The sequence below is a fragment of the Pongo abelii genome, chromosome 19, assembly GCF_028885655.2.
Source record: "Pongo abelii isolate AG06213 chromosome 19, NHGRI_mPonAbe1-v2.0_pri, whole genome shotgun sequence".
NCBI classification, from domain to species: Eukaryota; Metazoa; Chordata; class Mammalia; order Primates; family Hominidae; genus Pongo; species Pongo abelii.
In genome coordinates, this window is record NC_072004.2 from 41,734,600 (window position 1) to 41,757,257 (window position 22,658).

Consider the following 22,658-nt stretch of genomic DNA (forward strand, 5'->3'; position numbering starts at 1 on the left):
TAGACAGGGACAAGAAAGAGAAGTTAGAGACAAAGAGAAGTCGGAAACACAGAGAAGCTGTGATTTGCTTGAGGTCACTAAAGTACTTAATGGCAGAGTTCAGACCTGACCTGAGGGGCAACAAAAGACACCCACCTCAAATCCATGGGGAGCAGAGTCTATCTGAATCAGATCCCAGATTTCCTGGGACTTTCACGGTGCCAGGTGTGTACACTGAGCTAGGATGGGTTTCCCAGGGTTCTTTGTGGTCACACAACTCAACAATAAAGACCACAAAGCAGTGGTGAGTAGGCTGAATTTGGCTGGTGGGTGTTTTCTGTTTGGCCTGCACAGTGTTTAACTTGTTATTATAGGAAATTCAAACATGCAGAGAGAATTGTACCATCAACAACACACACCCACCACTCTGCTCCAACAATGATCAACTCTTGCCTATCTTGCTTCATCCTATATCCTCCCTCACTTGCTTCCCTTCCCACCCTCAGATATGTGGAAGCAAATACAAAGATACCATTCCATTGCAAATATTTCATTGTGTATCTCTATAATATGGGAATTTGGGGAATTTCATTTGAGACAGGATCTTGCTTTGTTGCCCAGGCTGGAGTGCAGTGACGTGATTGTTGCCTCAACCTCCCAGTCTCAAGCAATCCTCCCACCTCAGCCTCCCAAATAGCTGGGATTAAAGGTGTGTGCCACATCTGGCTAATATTTTTATTTTTTGTAGAGATGGGGGTCCCACTATGTTGCCCAGGCTGGCCTCAAACTCCTGGGCTCAAGTGATTGTTTTGCCTCAGCCTCCCAATGTCCTCCAGTTATAGATGTGAGCCACTGTGCCCAGCCAGGAACTTTAACATAATCCTTTTTGACAAAAATTTTCCTCCAAGAAATTAGAAAATTTTATAGAAAAATAAAAATCCAGATTTCTGTCTTCTCTTAAAAATTTGGAAGCTCTGCCAATACTGGGCCCAGAGGGTAATCATTGGTTAGCACTGAATAGATGTTGCCTTTTTAGATGAGGGGTGTGACGTCTACTTTGCCACAGTCCCCACCACTCCCCCACCTGGCCATGTCACCCATACACATCACCCGCCTGGCTCCTTTGGGCATTTAATTTGTGTAGGAAATTGACCTAAAGGAGATATTAGAGAAGACATTAAACACTTGAAGAATGTGAAAATCAGCAAGGAGATAGAACTGTGCTTTAATGTGGGTTATAGAACCACACTGGATATGAGGCATTTTGGGAATAAACTTTGAAAACTGGAAGTGCCAGTTTGTGAATTTTGCTCAGAGAGATCAAAGTTGGGGGGGGTGACAGTGGTGAAGCACCTCCTATGTGCCAGTCTCTTCCATCACAGGCCTTTTCTCACAAAATCATCAATCATATGCAGTAGGAGAAACACCTTCCTATTTTACAGATGAGAAAACGGAGGCACAAAGAGGTGAAGTCGGCTTCCCAAGGCCACTCAGGTCATGAGCAGCAGAGCTAGGATTCAGACCTGGAGTCGGCCTCACTCTAAAACGATGCATGCCTCACCATCGCCCATCGCTCCTTTAAAGAGCCCTGGAAGAGAGAATTTGACAAAGTGGTTGCCCATGGGGCCTGGGATGGGTGGGGAAACTATGCTAGGGCTCGGGGCTGCTGAGGGCCTGAGGGAAGGAATGGGGAGCCCGGGGGCAGAAGGAGAGGAGGCTGTCCCACGGCTACGGAAGGCATCTGGGAAGACGCTCTGCTGAAGGTGGCCAGGAGGACAAAGGTCAATGGTGGCCATTGTTATATGGTGGTGGTGGGGAGAGGGGGATGGCTTCTTCTTGACCTTTTTGGGTGAGTCGAAGGTTTACCCTCCAGACCGTTGATGGGTCCCTTTGGTCCCTTGGGCCTCCTGAGTCCCCAGCCAGGGCCCTGGGCACTTTGCTGGGAGCTTGGCATAAGGTCCAACAGCTCCCATTACTATCTAGTTCCTTACCAGCCCAGGGTGTCAGCCTGCTACTTCCCTGCCTGGAAGGAAGGCCTTCTGCCTGGTGCATTCCTGCTGCAGCCTCCACTGCCTCTTAGACTCTCACATAAGCTTGGCTCCCTGTTGCATCCTCTCAGGGACGGGCTTCTCCTTATCACAAGCTTAGACTGTGGAGGCAAACACAAATCCAACACTAATTGGATTTGTGTTTGCCTCCACACAGGACCCTAAGGCCTGTGGGGCTGAGACTCCATCTGTTCTGGTCACAGCTGCACCCCAGCCCCTCGCATGGGCTGTCACACCCAGGCCGGCCACTGACTAGTGCTGGAGGGGAGCAAACGGGAGGCCGGCCATGTGACTGATGGTCCCACAACTTCTCCCTTCAGGCTGTCCCCTTTTCTGGGACTATCCAAGGGGGTCTCTGGGATGGACTTCAGATTGCTGTCAATGAGGCTGTTCTCAGCTCCAGTGGAACCCGGTGTGTGTGTATATGGATGGAAACGGTTCACTCCAGCCTCGTCCTTTAGTAAACCACTGTGCCTGTGAGCCTGGGTTAGTTCAAACAACAACATCCAAACTCACGTGCCTGGCTCTGGGGGGGACCCAATGCATCCCTAACCCATGCCACAGGACAGCACTCCGCAGGCACAACCTGCACCCAGGGGTGCCATTAACCTGGACTCCAGGATGAATGGGGCCTTGGGAGCTGACGGTCTAAGGAGGGAGTGGGATGGTCAGAGCTGGATGATTATGTTCTGGGTTGAACCTTGCACACTGTGACTAAGAGTTGCAAAAATCAAACTTCCTCCATTTCCCATAACTGCTCTCATCCACTCTGAGCTCTCCTTCTGCTGAGGTGAAAATATTGAAAATTGACATTCAAAGTAATTTGGTCTCTTTCAGTTTCAAGGCCTTTTTTGGAAACTACTAAGTCAATTCAACACACTAACATTGTATCAGGGCTGTTTCCCACCCCCTCCTCCCTCCCAAGGTGGGCTGTCTGGGAACAGAGAGGAGCTTACATGGATTCTCAGTGGCTGGGAGGGCTCTAAACCCTCACACAGGCCTGGCTGACCCCTGCCAAGGCACCCTGATCGGGTGACACAGAGGTGTGCAGCTCCCTCCTGGTTTGGTTAGAGACCACGGGGTGCCTTGCTGAAGTCTGCGGGGCCCACAGAAGAGCCTCTGGACTCATGGCTCTCCCACGGAAGCCTCTTTCCCTCAGTCCCAGGGGTCCTCTCCTTAACACCTTCTGGGCCTTGCAGATCCCAACTCAACATCAGTTCGGCCACCTAGATTCTTGCTGACCTCCCCCAGGAGATGCCAAGGGCAGGGAGGCCCCGATCCCCCTGAACCCTCCAACCAGGGGAATCAGGACCACACCCACGATCTTCCGCCCCTTCCTCTCTCCCTCTCCATCTGCCTCCCCCACCTCCCAGCACCAGGAGGGCTTCCCACTCCCATCCTGTCGAATAGAGACAGATCCTACCTCAGAGGGCCCTCCCCTCTCAGGAGCTTTCTGTCTCTCTCTTCCTTGGGGCAGGAATTTCCAAAGGACTACAGGGATGAAGCTGAAGGGCTCCAAAGGAAAAAAATACATTCAGAGGTATTTCAAATGTAATCATCTCCATTTATTCATTTATTCACTTAATTAATTAATTTTTTTCTTTTGAGACAGGGACTATTTTCTTTGACCCAGGCTGGAGTGCAGTGGTACGATCATAGCTCACTGCAGCCTTGAATTCCTGGGCTTGAGTGATCCTCCCATCTCAGCCTCTGGAGCAGTTGGGACTACAGGAGTGCACTATGATGCCCAGCTAATTAACTTTTTTTTTTAAGTAGAGATGAGATCTCACTGTTGCTCAGGCTGGTCTTCAACTCCTGGGCTCAAATGATCCACCCGCCTTGGCGTCCCAAATTGCTGTGATTACAGGCGTGAGCCACTGCACCCAGCCCCAATTTCACATGCTCTTTACATTTGTTCTCTTCTTTCCCACTTGGTCAGGCATGTGCTGGCCTCCAACAAGTGTCCACTGGCACGGAAGGCTCTCTCTTCTAGGTGTGCTTAACAACTTCCAGCTTTGGTAACAATTGGTAATCACTTTCCAAGACCTATGCTTCTTGTTTGCTAATGTCAGCACTTTTCCTTAAGCATTTTCTACTTATTTTTAGAAAATCATACTGTAAAGGCAAAATCCAATAATTGCACAAAAACACATTAGATCCAAATTAGAGAAACAAAAAGATGCCAACCAAGCAGTCTCTGCCACACAGGTTGTATGCAAGATCCCAGACAAATGCAAGGCAGAGTCACCAAGGCCCTCCTGTGCCTATCACTGGCAATAATCCATGCCACAGAAGACTATTTGCTTTCCCTGGGCCTAGGTTTGCTGTGCACTTTCAGACTGGCTTCAGTGGAAATGACATTGCCTTCCACTTCAACCTTCTGTTTGAAGAGGGAGGGTACGTGGTGTACAACACGAGGCAGAAAGGAAGATGGGGGCCTGAGAAAGGAAGATGCACATTCCTTCCAGCAGGGGATGCCCTTTGACCTCTGCATCCTGCTACAGAGCTCAGATTTCAAGGTGAGCAGCAATCCCCTCCCCACCTCTCACCTCCAGAGCCCCCAGCCCTATAGGCCAATGGCCTTTAAGTAATCACCTTGATTGACATTCAGCCACAGTGATACCACTATACAGATAACACAATCATTTCCTTGTAAGGTGTTACCTATGGCTGCCTAGTCTCCTTATGCACCTTCATCTGAATCTACAGGTGCACCTGCTGCTTCTTTTACTCTGAAAATAAGAACTAGAGGAGTCATCACGTTGCTGTTTGGTGTTGTGTGTCTTTGAATTCCAAGCTCATTCCATTCCTCTGCTATCACCATACCTCCTCTCCAGGTGCCTGGTAACATTTATTTTTCAGCGACATTGTTCCAGCCTTTATCCAGGGTCTATTAAGGGTATAGTTTTGTAAGCACATTGCAAATTACCTTTGCAAGCACAGTAGGTCTCTGGGCTTGAGAAGCCTGTGGGTAAGTCAGTTCGAGTATGCTTATCTGAAATAAAGATGTTCCCATCCACTCAGTATGCAACCTGAGGTCACCTCTCCTCTGCTCCCCATGAGCATTTTATGCATATATAAATAATACCCCTGCAGCCATAAAAAGGAATGAGATCATGTCCTTTGCAGGAACATGGATGGAGCTGGAAGCCTTTATCCTCAACAAACACAGGAGCAGAAAACCAAACACCACATGTTCTCACTTATAAGTAGGAGCTGAACGATGAGAACACATGGACACACGGGGGGAGACAACACACCCTGGGGCCTGTTTGGGGAGGGAGAGCATCACAAAGATTAGCTAACAGATGCTGGGCTTGATACCAAGGTGATGGGTTGATCTGTGTAGCAAACCACCATGGCACCTGTTTACCTAGTTAACAAACCTGCACATCCTGTACTCGTACCCTGGAACTTAAAATCAAAGTTGAAGGGGATGGGCACAGTGGATCATGCCTATAATCCCAGCACTTTGGGAGGCTGAGGAGGGCAGATCACTTCAAGTCAGGAGTTCAAGACCAGCCTGGCCAACATAGTGAAACCCCACCTCTACTAAAAATACAAAAATTAGCTGGGCGTGGTGGTGGGCACCTGTAATCCCAGCTACTCGGGAGGCTGAGGCACGAGAATCACTTGAACCACTGCACTCCAGCCTGGGCGACAGACTGACATTCCATCTCAAAAAAAAAAATTGTTCAAGGAAAAATAAATAATAAATAAATGAAACCCCAGGTGAGCTAAGACTAGAAAGACAAACCTACTGCAGGAAACAACCAGAAGAACGAAAACTCCAACTGGAGCCCAGTAGAGGCTCGGGTTGATGCACTTCGGGTCACACACACGTTCCTGTAACTGGCCCCACACTGAAGACCAGACTCACGTCTTCATTTTCTAGAAAGAGGGTCCAGGAGCTCCGGGGTGGTTCCCATCCCAGCCTGGGACGCCTCCCCTGGAACACGGGCTCTCCTCTGGCAGGTGATGGTGAACCAGAGCCTCTTCGTGCAGTACTTCCACCGCGTGCCCTTCCACCGTGTGGACACCATCTCCGTCAATGGCTCTGTGCAGCTGTCCTACATCAGCTTCCAGGTCAGACTGTCCACCTGGCACCGGTCCCAGGGGCTGGGATGCAGGGCCCAGTGTAGCTGTGCCTAAGCCCTGCTGGGTGGACCCAAGCCAGTCTCCTACCCAGGTCACTCTGAGGACAACCTCTGCTTCCCTGTCCCAGTACCTGCCCGCCCCTTCTCCTCTGTCACTCTGCCCCTCCTTCTGTGTCACTGTGTCTGTCCGGAACACCTGCCTTGATCTCCCAGACTCCTCAGCTGCCCCTTTCTCCTCACCCCTTGATTTCCACCCTGGTTAGGAGGCCATGTTGTTCTAGAAAGAATACAGGCTCAGGAACCAAACTGAATCCAGTTCAAATTCCCAGCTCTGCCATTCACCCTCTGTGGGATCTTAGACAAGCGACTTCACCTCTCTCAGCCTCGGTTTCCTCATCTGTAGAATGAGCATGGTCATTGCCTGCCCCCCATGGGTGGTTGTGTGGTTCAGTGAGGAGACAGATATCAGAGGTCACACAGTGGCCTCCCTGGGCCCACACCAGGGTCTGTTTGACCTCTGTGTTTTAACAACTTTGAATGTGTTGCCAACATCTAAAAGGTCAGGAGAGCCAGGTATGGTGGTGGAGGTCTGCAATCCTGGCTACTCAAGAGGCTGAGGCGGGAGAATGGCTTGAGCCCAGGAATTAGAGTTCCGCCTGGGCAACATAGCAAGACTCTGTCTCCAAAAAACTTTGTTTAAATAATAAAATAAAATAAATAAAACTAAAGAAGGTCAGGAGATACCAATACCACATGAAAAATGGGAAGATTAGGGTATGCTGGGCCCACATTCCCACAGGGCACCGGCAGCTGGGTGGGAGCTGCTATTACCCTTTTGGCATTCGAGGGAGCTCCCTGAGATCAGCGAAGCGCACAGTAGGCCCTCAGCAAATCTGGGCTCCTCGTCCTTTGGTCCTCATCTCTCATTCCCTCCTTCCCTGACTCTCTCCCCTGAGGGTGGAAGGGGAGGGAAGAGCCGGAGGGAGACTGCCCCCAGCACCCCATGCTGGCCACCTGAGCCTGGCCCTTTCCCCTCCCATCTCGGCGTGGCCCTAACCCCCTTGCCGCATCCCCCTGCCTGCCTGATCTCTCCCTCTTGCCCCTGCCTCTGACTATCGGCTTCTCCTTGGCTCTATTAATGCTTCTCCTCACTGGCCAGTGCCTTTTGTTTTAACAGAACCCCCGCACAGTCCCCGTTCAGCCTGCCTTCTCCACGGTGCCATTCTCCCAGCCTGTCTGTTTCCCACCCAGGCTCAGGGGACACAGACAAAAAGTGAGTTCAACACAGAGGCCCTGGGTGACTGAGCAGACAGTAGGAAGGACTGAGGGTCTGAGAGGCTGGCCCCAGCCACCAGGCCACCCAGAGCCTACAGGCCCCATCTAGTCCACTCAAGAGTTCCCTGTCTGTCCGCTGGGCACCCAGAGCTGGGGACCTGGGAGTTGCCCTGAATTCTTCATTCCCCCTTCTTTATGTCTCTCCAAGGCACCAAGGGTCCCAAAGCCACCGACTTGGCCCAGGCCTCTGGGATTCCTCACCATGACGACAGGGGTCCAGTTCCCCACCCCCCACACACAACCACTGCCACAGTGACCTTCTTATAAGCAAATCTGATCACACCCTCTCCCTGCTTAAAAATCTTAAAAGCCCCCAGCCCTTCAAATAAAGCCCAAATTCCCCAGTGGGGCATACAAATTCCTCCCAGTCTGGCCCCATTCCACGTCCCTGCCTCACCCCCAACCCATGAAGTTCACACAGCCTCTGCAGCTTACTCAAGGCCCTCTCAGGCCACCATGCTTTTGCATATACTGTCCCCAGAAGCACCCTCTGGCAGCCTGCCCCCAGCACACGCCTAATTGCCCTTCCATGCTCTGCCTAAGTGTCACTCCTCGGGGAGTCCTCCCCACCTGCAATATTGTTGGATGCTCCCCCGGTGTCCCCACGGAGTCTGTACATATCTGTGCCATGCCAGTTCACAACACCCCATTGTAACTATATTTGCTTGTCTGTCCCCATCACTCCACCCCCATCTCCCTATGCCCATGAGGCCCCAGAGGGCCGGGACTGTGGCTTGTTCATTTGCACTGTGCCTGGCACTCAGTAGGGACTCAGTGAATGAATGTGGAATGTGGTTCACACAGCCAGGGAAAATGGGATAACAGCCAGGGCAAGAACAGTCTACTGGGTGGGGCAGGATCCAGGACAAGGAGGCGAGCAGCCCTTCCTCTGGCCACTCAAGCAGTGGGGACTGGGAGGAGGGGCGCTTTGTCTATGCAGTCTTCTTATGGCTCATCACGGTACAGACAGGGCACCTGCCTCCTGCCACACTGACTTCAGGACTGGTCGAGCCCCAGGGAACATTTGTAGGGCAGCGCAAATTTGGCCCTGGCCCTGGCCCTGGGGAGGATAGAAAGTGTGCTGGATACAGACAGACAGAACTGGCTGCCATTTTGGATTTGATCCCTTCCATCTGGGCAAGCTTGGGCAAGTTGCTTAATCTTTCTAAGCCTCATCGCCTCACCAGGGACGCAGGAGCTGAGGCTGCTTCCCTCACTGGAAAGCACTGAAACCCAGGAATCAACACACAATAGGCCTTCAACAAATACCACTTCTCATCTTAGTGGTAAAATATGGCACTGGAAGTAGTGCTCTTGGCTGTGGGAGCTACAGAGAGCAATGAGGTCTCTATCAAACCCAGCCTCCTCTCTCTGAAGAGGAACCAATGGGGATACCCTACCCCCCAACCCCAAAGCCCTGTGCACCTGGGGGTAAAAATCTGGGTGCCACGGGCTCAGGAAGGCTTTCTTGGGAGCAAGAGGGAGGTGGGTGTGTCTGGGGAGGCATTTCTGAGCACAGGAGCCTCCCTGGAGTTTTGCCATCGTCTCTTCCCATTCTGTGGAGCCTGGGATAACCACTGTTCTGACTCTCCTCACCCCTCCAGCCTCCCGGCGTGTGGCCTGCCAACCCGGCTCCCATTGTAAGTCTCTTGTTTTCTTTTTGGATCCTCTTCATTTTGGCTCTTCTGGGCTCATGGAGGAGGCAGGGTCAGGCATTGGGCCTCTCCCATTGGGAGTGGGGAGGGCACAGGCCAGGCCCTTGACCGTCTGCCCGGCCTGGTGAGGTTGGGGGTTGGATGTAGTTGGCTGGCCGTGATGAAACAACCTGAGTTGCCACCCTGTGGGCAGCCACGGAAGACCATGCCCCACATTCACTTCTCTCACCTGCAAAGGGAGGCTAGGATGAGAGACGTTTCCTTGAGAGGAAAGATGGGCCAGAGCCACTATCGTCCCCATCTGTGTTCTCCAGGGTTCTAACCTTTGCCCCTCGCTCATCCCCTTGAGAGAAGAAACACCTGGGCCCACCCTCTGTGGGGTCTGTGGGGCCATTGGGCTGGTTACGCCCCCTGGAGGGTGCCTGCCGTGTGGCGCCCTCTGGTGGGAGCTGGTGGTTTTCACGCGGGAGAGCCTGGGTGAGACCTGGTTTTTTCTTCCAGACCCAGACAGTCATCCACACAGTGCAGAGCGCCCCTGAACAGATGTTCTCTGTAAGTCTACAAGTTCTGGTCAGTTCACAGCTGCACAGTGTCCTCCTTCACCAAGAACTAAATTCCCTAGAGGCCTAGAGTCGGGAAGAAAGCGGTTTAGCAAGGAGGATGGGGACACTAGGGGCTGAGTGCCTGGCTCAGGTGACATGTGGCTAAAGCTGTCCCTGGGACAGCAGAGATTCTGGAATAAGCAGGATTCATCCAGTGGTGGAAGAGGCAAGTCCCCTAGAGACGAGGGGGGAAACTGGTCCGTGTGTCACCAACTGGGGAGTGCAGTGGCCCCAGCACCCGGATATGAGGTTCCTGGCCCTGCATCTTGGGTCCCCAGGATGTCACTACTGATCACAGGCTTAAGCTCTTCTCCTGCTGGTGCAAATCAGGCCGGGAGCTTATCGTTAGTGGGGCTGCCTGCAGAGGGGTTGAGGGGCAGGTGACCGTGGTGTGGTCTGGGAACAAGGCAGGAAGTTCCAGGAAGGCTAACATGAAAAGGGAGGTGGATGGGAGAGTCCAAGGGCCAAAGGCTCACGAGGTCAGCCTCACAGTGGAGCCCCCTCTAGAATGCGTGGGTGCGCGTGGGTGAGTGCTCGCGCACATCTGCACTCGCCCATTGAATTTCCTGGTTTCTTTTCAGCAGACTCCCGCCATCCCACCTATGATGTACCCTCACCCTGCCTATGTAAGTGGTTTCTCAGGGAGGACGGAGGTTCTGTTTGTGGTGGGCAGGCTGGGGGTGAAGGGCCACTGCGGGGGTATCCGCTAGCCTTGCAAAATGAAAAGCGAAGGGCTTTCAAAGTGGTAAGCTGAAGGGCTTCAAAGCATCCCAGCGAATTAGAAGACTGTGGAGAGGAGCTTTCAACCTTAAAACTGTCATGTCAATATGAGCACATTGCATGTCCCTCCCTTTTCACCCCACGAGTCTTTTTGTGTTTGGCCAAAGTTCCTTTCATGATGCTAATCTAAGCCCATTAATCTGAGGAGCACTGGAAAGTTTTCCTTTGGCTTTTATGGAACCAAGTACAGATATCATGGGTTTCTTCTCAGCTGACAGCCCAAATTCATGGGAACTGGTACAATCTTCCCCTTTTGTGTGGTGGGCTGCCCTGGCTGCCACTGGCTGACCCATGCCTTTCCTTCTGAAAGCCGATGCCTTTTGTCACCATCATTCTGGGAGGGCTGTACCCATCCAAGTCCATCATCCTGTCGGGCACTGTCCTGCCCAGTGCTCAGAGGTAAGCCAAGGGCTCCAGTGACCTCTGGGAAGAGAGAGCCCTTCAAGGTGATTCCAGCCATTCCCCTGGCTTTGGGCAGGCTGTGGGTGATGGGGAGGAAATAAGGCCCAGAACTCAGTGGGCAAAGGTCCAGGTGGGCTGTCAACCCCAGGTTCCACATCAACCCACACTCTTGGAGCCACATTGCCTTCCACCTGAATCCCTGTTTTGATGAGAACGCTGTGGTCCACAACACCCAGATCAACAACTCTTGGGGGTCTGACAAGAGGGGCACAGCTGGGGAGAGGTGGGGATTGGGCAGTGAAGATGAAGCCCCAGGCTCAGTCCCCTCCCATCCCCCACGCAGCTCCACCCCAGCCCCAAGCCACCAGCTGTCCACTCCTGGTGGGAGGTGACATCCTCAGCCCCTCCCCTCTGACCTTTAACCTAAACTCTCACCTTGCACCCTGCATCAACTCTTCACCCCCTCCTGGAAAGCTAGCCTGATGGCATCCCACTGGCCTCCACCACCTGACCAGAGTGTTCTCTTCAGGGGACTGGCTCCTTTCCCAGTGTCCTTAAAATAAAGAAATGAAAATGCTTGTTGGCACATTCACGTGGGTTGACCATGGCTTCTTTAATTCATTTGGAGACATTTTGGAGTCTGTGGAATCAGGCGGGGGTGCTGCCGAGAGGAGTGGGATGGGAAAGCATGGACTCCCTTTGGGCAGGGGGTCCTGACCTCGCACCTCCTCCCAGAGGGTCCCTCGCAAATCCCACGAGGGTGTTGGAGAAAGCAGGGTGGGGCTCTAGCTTTTTGGGCAGGAATCTCGGACACAGGAAGGTGGTAATGGGGGACCCCAGGAAACAGCCCCATGCCTCCGAGATGGGAGAGAGGCTGGGGCAGAGCCTGTGAGGGCCACAGTAGGGTCAGAGCTGGCTGCTCAGACCTGGCATCCCAGTGGGAGGAGGTGGCTTGGGGACGGGGGTCAGGAGAAGCCAACCTGAAGCACTGTCTGGGTGTGTGTTCCATTGTGGGTCTCCCTGGCATTAGGGGTTAGGACTTGCATAGCAAAAGTGGCTCAGTGTCCATGTGTTGGGTTCTGCCAGCCACTGGGCCACTGCCAGGAAGCCCAGCTCTGCATCCAGGTAATGCCAACACATCCTGCTCAGCCCAGCAAGAATCCAGTTCCTCAGGCCCCATAGTAGTCCTCAGAGCAGTGGCACCAGTAGCACCCAGGAGTTTGTTGGAAACGCAGCATCCCGCACCCCACCCGACCTGCAAGATCAGAGTCTCTGTTTTCATAGGACCCCAGATGAGGCACGCACATTAAAGCTGGGAAGCCCTGGTCTGGAGCGGACTCCTGGCCTTGTTGCTGAGATGCACGGCTGTCACGCAGGGCATGGAGCTTTCCTGGAGCCTGAGGTTGGCACTACCCCTTCTCCTGCCCCTGAGATGCTATTGCTAGAAGGGGAAGGTGGCAAGGGAGGGGGCGAAGTCAGCCAGGGCACCCAGGAGGCAGAGGCCAAACCTAAGCTGGGAGCCGTGTGTTGCCAGGACCCCAATGGCCGCTGCTGAGCTCCTTTTTTGGTTCTGACCAGGAGAAGGAAACGGGGCCCACTCTACTAAGAAGGCTTCCTTGGCCTGCTCCAAACCCAGGAGGGTCCCCAGTCCCTCAGGCGAGGATGCTGTGGCCCACACTTGCCTCAACACGCTGCCTTCCCAGCGGCCACATCCGTACTGGCCAAACTCGCATGAGACTGGTGGCCCCAGAGCAAAACGCTTTCTAAGACAGTGTCCAAGAAGAAGCTCAAGGCCTTCCCTGAAGCACTGGCCTCATGCTAGAATCCCACCCTCAGCAGACCCCGTTTCAGATCCTTTGTGTGGGAGGCAGGCCTGCGCCCCCTGCCCTACCACAGGTCTTTGGACCAGCACGAAGCTCCATCTGCTGCTGTCACACCTGGCAGCCATTTCAGAGGAGCCATGGCCTGCCTGGGGTATCCCTCTGTGGGGGATCTGTCCAGGCTGTGACACCCACCAGCTCCCCACTCTGAGAAGAGCTTTCCCTACAAAACACCCACACACACATACAGTGTGATAAAAATAAAATGCAATTCATATAAATATCTCCATCAAGGAATCATACAGGGAAGGCCCAAGTGGCCATGGGGAACAGACTGGGTGTTAGTTTTTTAAATACAGAGGCATAAATAACTGTACACAAGGCAGTTAAATACACAGTGGTGCGATAGCACCTCCTGGTGGTCACTTGAAGTGGTGCACTCAGCAGCAAGTTCCATCTTTCACCCAGTTGCCAGGCCTGGCATTGAAGATTTCATCTCCAAGGGACCAGGGAGGCCCCAGTTTGAGAGAGGAGGCTCCAATCAATCCAGGGTGCTACTTAGTAGGAGGTCAAGTAAAGGGCTTGATGGGGAGTAACGTGAGGAAATAAGACTTGAGGCTGGGGGATATCACTTTCCTCCATCTGCCCAGGCCCTGTGACCTCAGATAATGCAGAGCTGGCTCCATCCTTAAGTTCTGTGCTGGCAGCTTTAACCTCTCCTGTGGGCCGTCAGAGCACTGACATCTCCAGGCTGCTGGGCTGCACCGCCGCCGTGTCCTTCTTCGCCTCGTAGGGAAATACAGCACCAAAGATATCTTCATGATAGCGCTTCTGGCTCTTTTAGGTAAAAACAGAGAGCAACGTGTCAAGTCCAGGCTGGGATGAGCCCCTGGGGTTGCCCAGCTTCCCTATCGCATGGACCTCCATAAGCCATCTGTCTTCCCAACTGTTATACTTAGATTGTGCTTGAATCTGGTTTAGACTCTAACCCCGCTCAGCACCTGCTTTGGTGTGGGCCCGCTAACCATCTCCAAAGCTTTACTTAGTATACCCATTTCCTGCCCAGTGCTCATCCCCCACCCAAGATACTCCAGGAAGTGTGAGCTCTGAGATAAATATGTTTGGGAAATGCTACATCCTTTCTTTCCTTCCAGCCTTGAAGGGTCCTGATGAACAGCAGCATGCTGAAGGCTCCCAGAAGTCTTGTAGTAAAGCAAAATGTTTGCCTTGCCTTAACTAAGCATGTCCCAGGCTATTCAACCTTGGAACCTTTTTGATGCCAACTGTCTACCGACCCATTGAACACATTTGGGGAAATGCCTGTCATCTCCTCACTGTTCTTCAAACACGCCAGCTTAACTCCCACCCCCGGGGCCTTTGTACCTGCTGCCCCTCCAGAACAGCCCAGAGTGTTTCCTTCAGTATCCACAGGGCTCCTCCTCACCATCTCAGGTTTATTCTCAGATGCCGCCTTTCAGCTCCGCCTTCCCTGGCCACCCTATTTAAAATTACACTCCCCAGCATTCCCTGGGCTGTTTCCTGCTGTTTTTATCTGAAGCACTACACCTCTTTCTTGTCTGGGTTTGTCAGCCCCAGTAGAATGTAAAGAATTTTTGCCTGATTCATTTACTGCTCTATCCCTAGCACATAGTAGGTGCTCAATAAATGTTCAGTTGAACATATGAATGTGTCTTAGGGATAGTATGGAAGTGACAATCACAGGGTTTGGAACCAGAGAGAGGCAGACTGAACTCTAGGCTCACATTTACTGCTGTGGCCCCCGTAGGCCCCCTTCCCTCTGTAAAACAGGGTGCCTCCCTCGTAAAGTCCTCGGTAGGACTGAATGAAATGTCACAGGAAAATCCTTGGCAAGCAGTATGCCCAGTGAAAGTCCTTGATAAATATCACTATTATCATCATCAATAAAATGCAAGCCCTTCCTGCTGGGGGAATAAGGGTGAGCAGACACCAGCCTGGGTGTAAATAAGAAGTGTGAGGTTCACACAAGGCTGACCGGGGGCAGCCTTGCTCTCCCCTGTGTTCACAGCCTTGCTTTGGCCACACAGATACTTTCTGAAAGGGGGATTTGGGGAGAGGCCTGGGAGACTCTCCTGCCTGCATTCCACAGATGGAAAAATGGAACACATTCACCCGACTTCTCAAAGCTGCCAACCAGTCCAGGATGTGCAGTAGGGCCTTCTGACAGCCCACCCAGCTGAGATCTCAGCCACTGCTAAGATTCTCTTGGGGTCCAGAACCTTTCTGGGCCTGACTCCTCTGGGTCTACCTGCCACCCCTGGTCCTGGCTCGAAAGGCCTGTGCCCTTGGCCAGCACCCTCAGCCCACACACCCACTATTATACCTTGAGCTGAAAGAAATAGTCCTCGACCTGCTCCTCATTCAATTTCAGCTTGGCAGCCACCAGCTGCTTCAGGGTGTGGGCCACGTCCCGGGCCATGCGCACATCTCCGCAAACATAGAGGTGGCCCGGCTCCTCGTGGAGCACACGGAGCACCTCGCTGGCCAGCTGCTGCCGCAGGATGTCCTGAACATAGACCTGAAACCAGAGGAAGCAGTGGGTTCAGTCCTCAGCTGCTGGGGACAAGGCTTGCAGGCAGGCCTGCTGGCCTCAAGGAGGCGGGGAGAGGGCACTAAGGGGTGAGGAGTGAGTCCTCTCCCAGCCAGGACCTTGCATGGGGCCAGGCTCAGGATGAGGCACATGGACGCCCCTGGGGCTCGACTGAGATTAGAGAGATAAATGCTGGACACAGTCCTGCCCTCAAGGGGTTGACCATCCAGTGGGGATCCCAGACTGTCTCTGAATTTGCCATGCTTCAGAAAGGCATCAATGAAGCCAGTCCCCCTGCCCAAGGCTCTGCCTACACCCCGGAAAAGGGAGCCTCTCAATGCAGACTGTCCATCAGGTCCCTGCAGGGTACAGATCCAAGGCTCCCCAGATACAAGGTCCAGGAGTCAGTCGGGGACTCTCTGCTCCTGCTCCACGCAGGATGCCCAGTGGCCCCAGCACTAGACACAGAGCACTGGGCCCAAGAGGTGCCCTGGTGGGACAAATGTGTGAAGGCCGAGAGTCTATTCTGACACCCCAGGCTCAGGGGGTAATGTGGCCCTGGGGACAGAAGAGCCCCTCTGAGGGCCGTGGTGGAAGCGTCGGGCGCCCTCCAGCCTTGCAAGGCTTGAGCATAGCCAGCCTGGATCACCTCTCCCCAGGCAGTCGCGTGTCCCAGGGGGCCTGCTGGGGACCTTCAGCAGGCTGGGCTCTGGGGTTAACCCGTGTGTGACCTAGGTTAGTCCTGAACCTCTCCAGGCCCGTCGCTTCTGCTGTATGAGAGGGTGTGACGCTCTTCACAGCATCACTCTGATGGTTGTGAATTACCAGCATTTTAGAGCTCAGGAAGTGAAGGCTCAGTGAGGCGAGGGGCCTGTAGGGACCCAGGGCTCACACTGGAGCTTGTGTGTGTAATGCTTCACCTGCTTTGAGGCTGCATTTACCTTGGGCTTGCCAGGCAGGCGGGAATAGGCTGTGTGCACCGCATGCAGCACCCCCTTCTGGGCCATCTCCAGCATCTCCTCCTGGTAGATGTGGTCCTCATCTGGGCGGCGGCACCCAAACACCAAGGTCATGCGGCCTCCCCGCACTCCTGCAGGAGTCCCGGGCTGTTGTTACCATGTTGGTCACCAGACGGCGCCAGGGCTCCAAGCCCAACTGGAATTCTCACTTCACTCCCACTAGCTATTTAATAGCATTATCCTCACTTTACAGATGAGGAAACTGAGGCCCAGGGCATTCAGATCATTCATCCATAGTCACACAACTGAAAGTGCCGATGCAGAATTCCCTCAGCCCATCGGAGGGCAAAAGCAGGGACTTTCCCGTTACCTTCACTCCCAGGAGAGGGAGCCCTGGCTACTATGCGGGAGACGGAAAGGCGGCCATTCTAACCCACAGAGGCCCGCACAGGGAGGCAAACTTGGGAGGCCTTCTCTCAAGAGAGGTCAGGAACCGTTCGTGGGGCTGCGGTTCTGCTCCTAGGCAGGCACCGGCCTCCTGGTGCCCCTCCCACCTGGGAAGCCTCCAGCCTTACCCTTGCGCTGGGAGTCATGGAGCCGCTGCTGCCAGAAACTGCGGAAGGGAGCGATGCCTGTGCCAGGCCCGATGAGGATGCAAGGATGGGAGGGGTCCTCGGGGAGGTGGAAGCCGCTGGCACTGAAGAGGACAAGAGAAGAGGGGGCCAGTCCTCAGACACCCCGGGCCCACGCACGCACAGGATGGCTGAGGAGCTGGGCCTGTGGGAGGCAGTTGTGAGGGGGTGGAGAGGACAATAAGCTCCTATTTGATTTCCCACGTCCTGCAGGCTGCTTCACTTCTGTCCAGCCACCAGAACCTCCCCCAGGTCCTTCTGAAAAAAGGCCAAGCTCACTGGACTCTTGAGACCCACCTGTCATCGCTGTCCCTGCTAGAGACAGCCACACCAGTGTGACCCCAGTGCCTTCTTTATGGGCCACGGGGCTCTGAGCGTCTCCTAAACCCCAGATCCTTCCCTTTCCTCCCGGAACTCCCAGGGGTCGGTGGCCCCACAGGGGACAGAGTGGAAGGGGTGCTTACTTCCGCACAAAGCAGGGCACTGGGTCTTGGGGCTTCAGGTTGTTGAGCCATGTGCTGCAGACGCCGTGGTGCAGGGGACCCTGGCCATCTGCAACGATAACACAAAGTGACCAACGTCCCCCACTGCCCATGCGCAAACTGTACCAGCTGCCCCGCCCACACCACGGCCTCCTTGGACGCCCCCACTCAGGCACTCTCAGGACTCAATGAGCAGCTGTTTGTTCTCCTGGTTCTGAGATCCACCCTCTGTGAGCGCGGAGCTGAGGAAGGTTGAAAGGGACTTAGAGAGGATGCAAGTTGCTCCTTCTGCCCAAGCAGAAACTGAGACGGGGAGAGGAAAAGTGACTTGAAAAAGGTCACTCAGGTCGCGGTGGAATCAGGTGGACAGCTCAGCTTCCCTGACTCCTACTCCAGTGCTCCTTCCAAAGACTTTCTCCAGGAACGCTCCCAGCTCACCACTGAGCTCCACTGACAGCAGCATGAAGTGACCCCTAAGGGTGGCTACTGCTGTGTGTGCTCATGAGCATGGCCCTTGCTGGTAGCAACCCGGGGTGGTGGATGAGCTCCGCGCATTTCAGCCTGCTCTGGCACCTCGCTTTCCTCCTCAGTGGGCCCTCCTGGGCTTGTAGAAACCCAGGAGGTTTCTCTGGGTTGTATTCCCTTTACAATGGCCCAGCACTTGAAGGAGGCCTCCAACCAACTGCAGAGGTCCCCCTGGTTTTCCTCAGGATTAAATTTTGATCTCACAGGACGTCTGCCTCTCCTCTCCTGGTCTGGGTGGGTGTTCTCTAGCAGGGCAAACAGAGTCTCTGCCAAGGTTTTAGAAACTGTGTTTTTGCTTCTTGAGGACAGAGGGCTCGGAAGTGTGGGCAGCTCCCAGCTTTGCCAACCCAGGCAACGCTCAGTTACAGAGGGCAGGGCAGGGGGCCAGAGGCCAGTGGTGGAGCCAAGACCACCTGGACGAGATGTTGGCCTCCCGCTCTATGGCAGCATCACCCCCTGCTTCGCTTCCCTCAGTGACCCTGACCTTTCCTTCTTGGCTTCAGCACAATGAAAATCATCTAATTATTTCTATGCCTCTCTCTCCACTGCTGCCTCTAGATGCTCCCTGAGGGCAGGGCTGATGTCTGTCCTATTTCCATACCCATCCCAGTGCCGGGCACCCACTGAATAGCTCAGTGAGTGAATGAACAATCAATGCAGAATCTCCCCTGCGTTCAGGCTGCATGACCAGGAAGGAAGACTAAGAACCACTGGCCTCCTACCAAGGGTTGAGTGCTCTTCACATCTGATCTCATTAAATTGTCCCAAGAGACAGTGGAGTGGTGGAGGACTTGGACTCAGCAGTTAGACTATCCAGGTCTGAATCTCAGCTCTCCACTTACTAACAGTGTGACTTTCTGTGCCACCTGTAAAATGCACACAGTGCCTACCCCACAATGTAACTGATCATATACATACAGAAGGCTTGGTTTAGTGCCTGGTTCCTAGAGATCTCTCCCACACACCTCCTAATACTGTTAACAACTCTGGGCTGTGGGTTTTCCCTCCCTCCTTGAACTGATGAGGGAGCTGAATCCGAGTTGATGAACAGATGTCCAATAACGGGTGGAGTGGGGCTGTTCCAGAGCCTCTGCCCCCGGCTCACCTCGGGTGTGGTAGGTGACCACGGCCACAGTCAGGTGGATCTCCGTGGGCGTGTGATCCCGGGAGGAGCTGATGGAGTAGAACCTGGGCTTCAGAATGGGGAGCTGGGAAAGCAGGAAGCCAGCAGACACCCGCAGGGACGGGAACTCTTCTAGCACCTCCAGGAACGTGGGGCTGTTGGTGAACTTCCACTTGCTGTACTCTGAGGGCTGAAAGCCAAGGGTGATGTCAGTGACCCAGGGCGCCTGCCCCGCTTTGGGGAAAAGGCTGTCACAACCCAGTATTCATTCATTCATTCACTCACTCAACAAACAAGTCCATGGGCCAGGCACTGTCCATGGTGCTGAGACTACCGAACTTGAGACGAAGTAAGTGCCTGTCCTGGAGGAACTCAGTCCAGTACATTTATCTAACTTGTGTTACCTCCACTGTCGGCAACTCATGGGCAGGGGTCAAATCTTTATTGTAATTTATTTGGGGCAAGGCTTTGGAACCAATCAGACCTGGGTTCAAATCTTGGCTGGGTGTCCTCACTAGCTGTGGAATCTTGTCCCAATTACCCTTTGTGAAACAAGGATAGTATTGCCTGCCTTGTGGGGATGTTATGGGAATTAAATGAGAAAGCATGTGCCAAGTTAGTACATTGCAGCCACAAAATAATGGCGGTGGAGGTAGTTGAAATCGAGATAATTAGCTGTAATGATGATGATAATAATGACAACCAGTGCCTTTTGCAAAGACTTGGAACCAGACAGTTGCATGTGAGTTAATGCATTCTCTCATTAACTTATTATTTCAGCTCTCCATCTGTCACTCTGTTCATTATGCCCATTTATCCATTCATTGACACCATCCATCCCCCAATACATCTTAAGTGACAAGTTTATTCCAGTTTTGGGGAAAGCAAAGACAGATAAGGACAGCTCCCCTTTCTAGCTAATGTCCAAGGCAGTGCACTCTGGTTGTACCCTGCAGACACTTGGAAGAACTCAGTTCATTCAACACAACTGTGTTCTAGACATGGGCCAGCAGACGATGCCTGGCTTCCCACCAGCCTTTGACAAGTCTCGCTTTGGGAACCTGGTGTGGATCCCTCTTGGAAGTTAAAGACCAGCTCTGGACTCTGGCTCCCCACATGCTGGGACCCCCCACATATCCCCACTGCCCACCAGCCCTGATCTTCACCTGACACAAGGCCTCCAGCCTCTGTCTCTCAGGCTCTTCTGTGGCCACCTGGGCCAGCTTTTGGAGCAGCAGCTGGGTTGGGGGTGTGGTGATGTCCAGGAAGTAGGTGAGGGCCTGGCTGAGTGAGCAGGGGGGCAGCCTCTTGTCACTGACCCAGTAGCTGCCTGGATGGGGAAGGAAGGTGTCAGGATGGAAAAGAGGCCCCATTCAGGATTCTCAGTAGGTAGCGAGGCCCCTAGGCAGACACCCCCTATTCTCCAGCTTCAGGGGAAAGGAGGCTCTAAAGACCTGGCTCTAAGAGCAAAAGGCAGGAAGAAGGTGGCGCATGGAGAAAGGACTGCCAGGGAAGGCTGATCACCAGCCCCAAAGGGGCACTAAGTTGGCGTGGTCCTGATGAACTAACCATGTCCTTCTCTGGCCCAGACCTGAACTTTAGCAAGACACTCACTGGTGATCTACAGACTCACAGTGACTAAATCCACCAAAGACTAATGGATACCTCACAGGCCAGTTGTTCACTTAGAGAAAAGCCCATGACTACAGTCCCCTGGGTGCTGTACCAAGAGGTGCTGGGTGAGCAGAAGATGAGCCCAAAGGGAAGCCCCCAGCATGCGGGGCAGTCACAGCACAGATCCAGGGGCCAGAAGACACGGGTTCAAACCCTGGCTCCCCACTTCCGAGGTGACTGAAGCCTCTGGGCCTTGGGTTCCCTCCCTGTGAAACAGATCTGATACCACAACCTATCTTGCTGGGTTGGCATGAGCGCTGAATGAAATTGTGCTGTAATAGTTGGTGCTGTGCCTGGTACACAGATGCTTTGTAAATATTGGGTAAAAATATGAGCATGACATTATCTCCTCTGGAACAGAGTCCTGATGAACCACATCCATCACCCTACAGTCACAAGGGCAACTGTCTCGTCGTCCCCATGTCTCAGGTTCTCTCACTTTCTCCTGGACAGTGGGGGACACTGCCAGGCTCTGTTTCTCTGATCCCACTTTCTTTTTTATTTTTTTGAGATGGAGTCTCTGTCACCCAGGCTGGAGTACAGTGGCGAGATCTCAGATCACTGCAATCTCCACCTCCTGGCTTCAAGCGATTCCTGTGCCTCAGCCTCCCGAGTGGCTGGGATTACAGGCATGTACCACCATTCCTGGCTAATTATTTTTGTATTTTTAGTAGAGACGGGGTTTTGCCATGTTGGCCAGGAATGTCTCAGACTCCTGACCTCAAGTGATCCACCCGCCACAGCCTCCCAAAATGCTGAGATTGCAGGCGTGAGCCACCACACTCAGCTCATCCCACTTTCTGACTTTGGCCACTGCATTGAGGGGGATGTTGTTATCACTGGGGAAACTAAGGCCAGGGAGCCGTGCCTTATGGGCTGGGACTGTTTCCACAGCTGCTTTCACATAAGCTTTGGCGGCCCACCCTCTCAGCACGAAGGACAGGGATGACTGTCACTGGCAGGCCCAGGCTCAGCCCCTCAGCCAGGTGGGGCAGCCGGAGGATGCCAGGCAGCATTGGCTTTCTGGCCCGGGGCTCACCGCTCTCATCCAGGACCTCCAGGCGCACTGTCTGGTGGGGTGCGGGGCCGTCCACCACTCGCTCCAGGATGCCTTGGACCAGGGCCGGCTGGTTGCCTGGGCAAACCCCAAGGTGCTCCCCCGGCAGGTAGTTCAGGCCTTGGCCATCCTCACAGGAGAGTTCCACCAGGATGGTGGCACGGCTGGGGAAGGAAAATGAAGCCTCAGGTGACATTGCAGGATTTCCTCCAGGGCTCCCTGATGGGCAGGCGAGATTCCCCAGGAAATGTGCCTTCCTTTCATTTTCCTGGCTGGTTCTACAAGCCTAGGCCACCACCCTGAGCTTGGGATGAGGCATCCCCACAGGCAGGGGTGCTTGAGAGGGCCCCAGGAGCTTCCCTCTGGGGAGGAGGGGGGCCCACCCCTTCCTAGCAGCCCTCTGAGCCCCCCGAGCGCTTGGCCACAGCCTCTGCCTAATGAAAGCATCTGCCTTGGAGATACGTGGACATCAGAAGAAACCTTTCCTTGTCACCAGAACAAACGCTGTTCTTATTAGAACCAAGGCCAGTTTTCCTAATGCATGCGGGGAGGACAGCACAGATAGATGAAACCTGCAAATAATCCACAAGACTCTCTCCCAGAGCTGGGAAATTTCCTTCCCCGCCAAGTCAAACAGTTTAAGTCTCTCTTGCACTCTCCTTTTAGTGAAAGAGTTCAATGAGGAAGGAGAGGAAGTGGAGCAGATGCTTAGAGTTCAAGCTGGAAAAGTGGCCCATGGTTAACCAACAGTAGACGTAAAAGCACAGGTGGCCGCAGGTTACCAGGTGGGCCGGTCCTACTGACAGTGTGGCTGCTAATGCCAGCAGATACTCCTCTCCTCTCCCTTCAAAGACTGACTTCTTCTGATCTTTCATTCATTAAAATAAAATCGACAGAGTATCACCCACGAAGCCCTGCA

At 53.6% G+C, this 22,658-nt stretch overlaps 2 protein-coding genes across 2 annotated transcripts in view; one reads left to right on the plus strand and one right to left on the minus strand.

Moving 5' to 3' along the window:
* The first annotated feature begins 223 nt into the window (after positions 1-223).
* On the plus strand, positions 224-12,453 carry LOC100441384 (galectin-9B). Its single transcript, XM_063719054.1, is given in 12 exon segments — positions 224-283; positions 2,348-2,439; positions 4,347-4,487; positions 4,489-4,546; positions 6,003-6,113; positions 7,302-7,397; positions 9,064-9,099; positions 9,616-9,666; positions 10,298-10,342; positions 10,807-10,895; positions 11,047-11,181; positions 12,183-12,453. Coding segments are annotated over 12 exon segments (1,185 nt in total).
* A 536-nt stretch (positions 12,454-12,989) lies between these two features.
* Positions 12,990-22,658, minus strand: part of NOS2 (nitric oxide synthase 2) — a 42,584-nt gene continuing 32,915 nt past the window's right edge. Inside the window, exons 19-26 of the mRNA XM_054535604.2 lie at positions 21,722-21,903; positions 20,175-20,338; positions 18,991-19,198; positions 17,343-17,430; positions 16,822-16,943; positions 16,229-16,377; positions 15,081-15,275; positions 12,990-13,555 (exon numbers count right to left, since the gene is read on the minus strand). Coding sequence (XP_054391579.2) covers positions 13,448-13,555; positions 15,081-15,275; positions 16,229-16,377; positions 16,822-16,943; positions 17,343-17,430; positions 18,991-19,198; positions 20,175-20,338; positions 21,722-21,903 — 1,216 coding nt within the window. The 3' untranslated portion in view covers positions 12,990-13,447. The remainder of the gene's footprint in view (positions 13,556-15,080; positions 15,276-16,228; positions 16,378-16,821; positions 16,944-17,342; positions 17,431-18,990; positions 19,199-20,174; positions 20,339-21,721; positions 21,904-22,658) is intronic.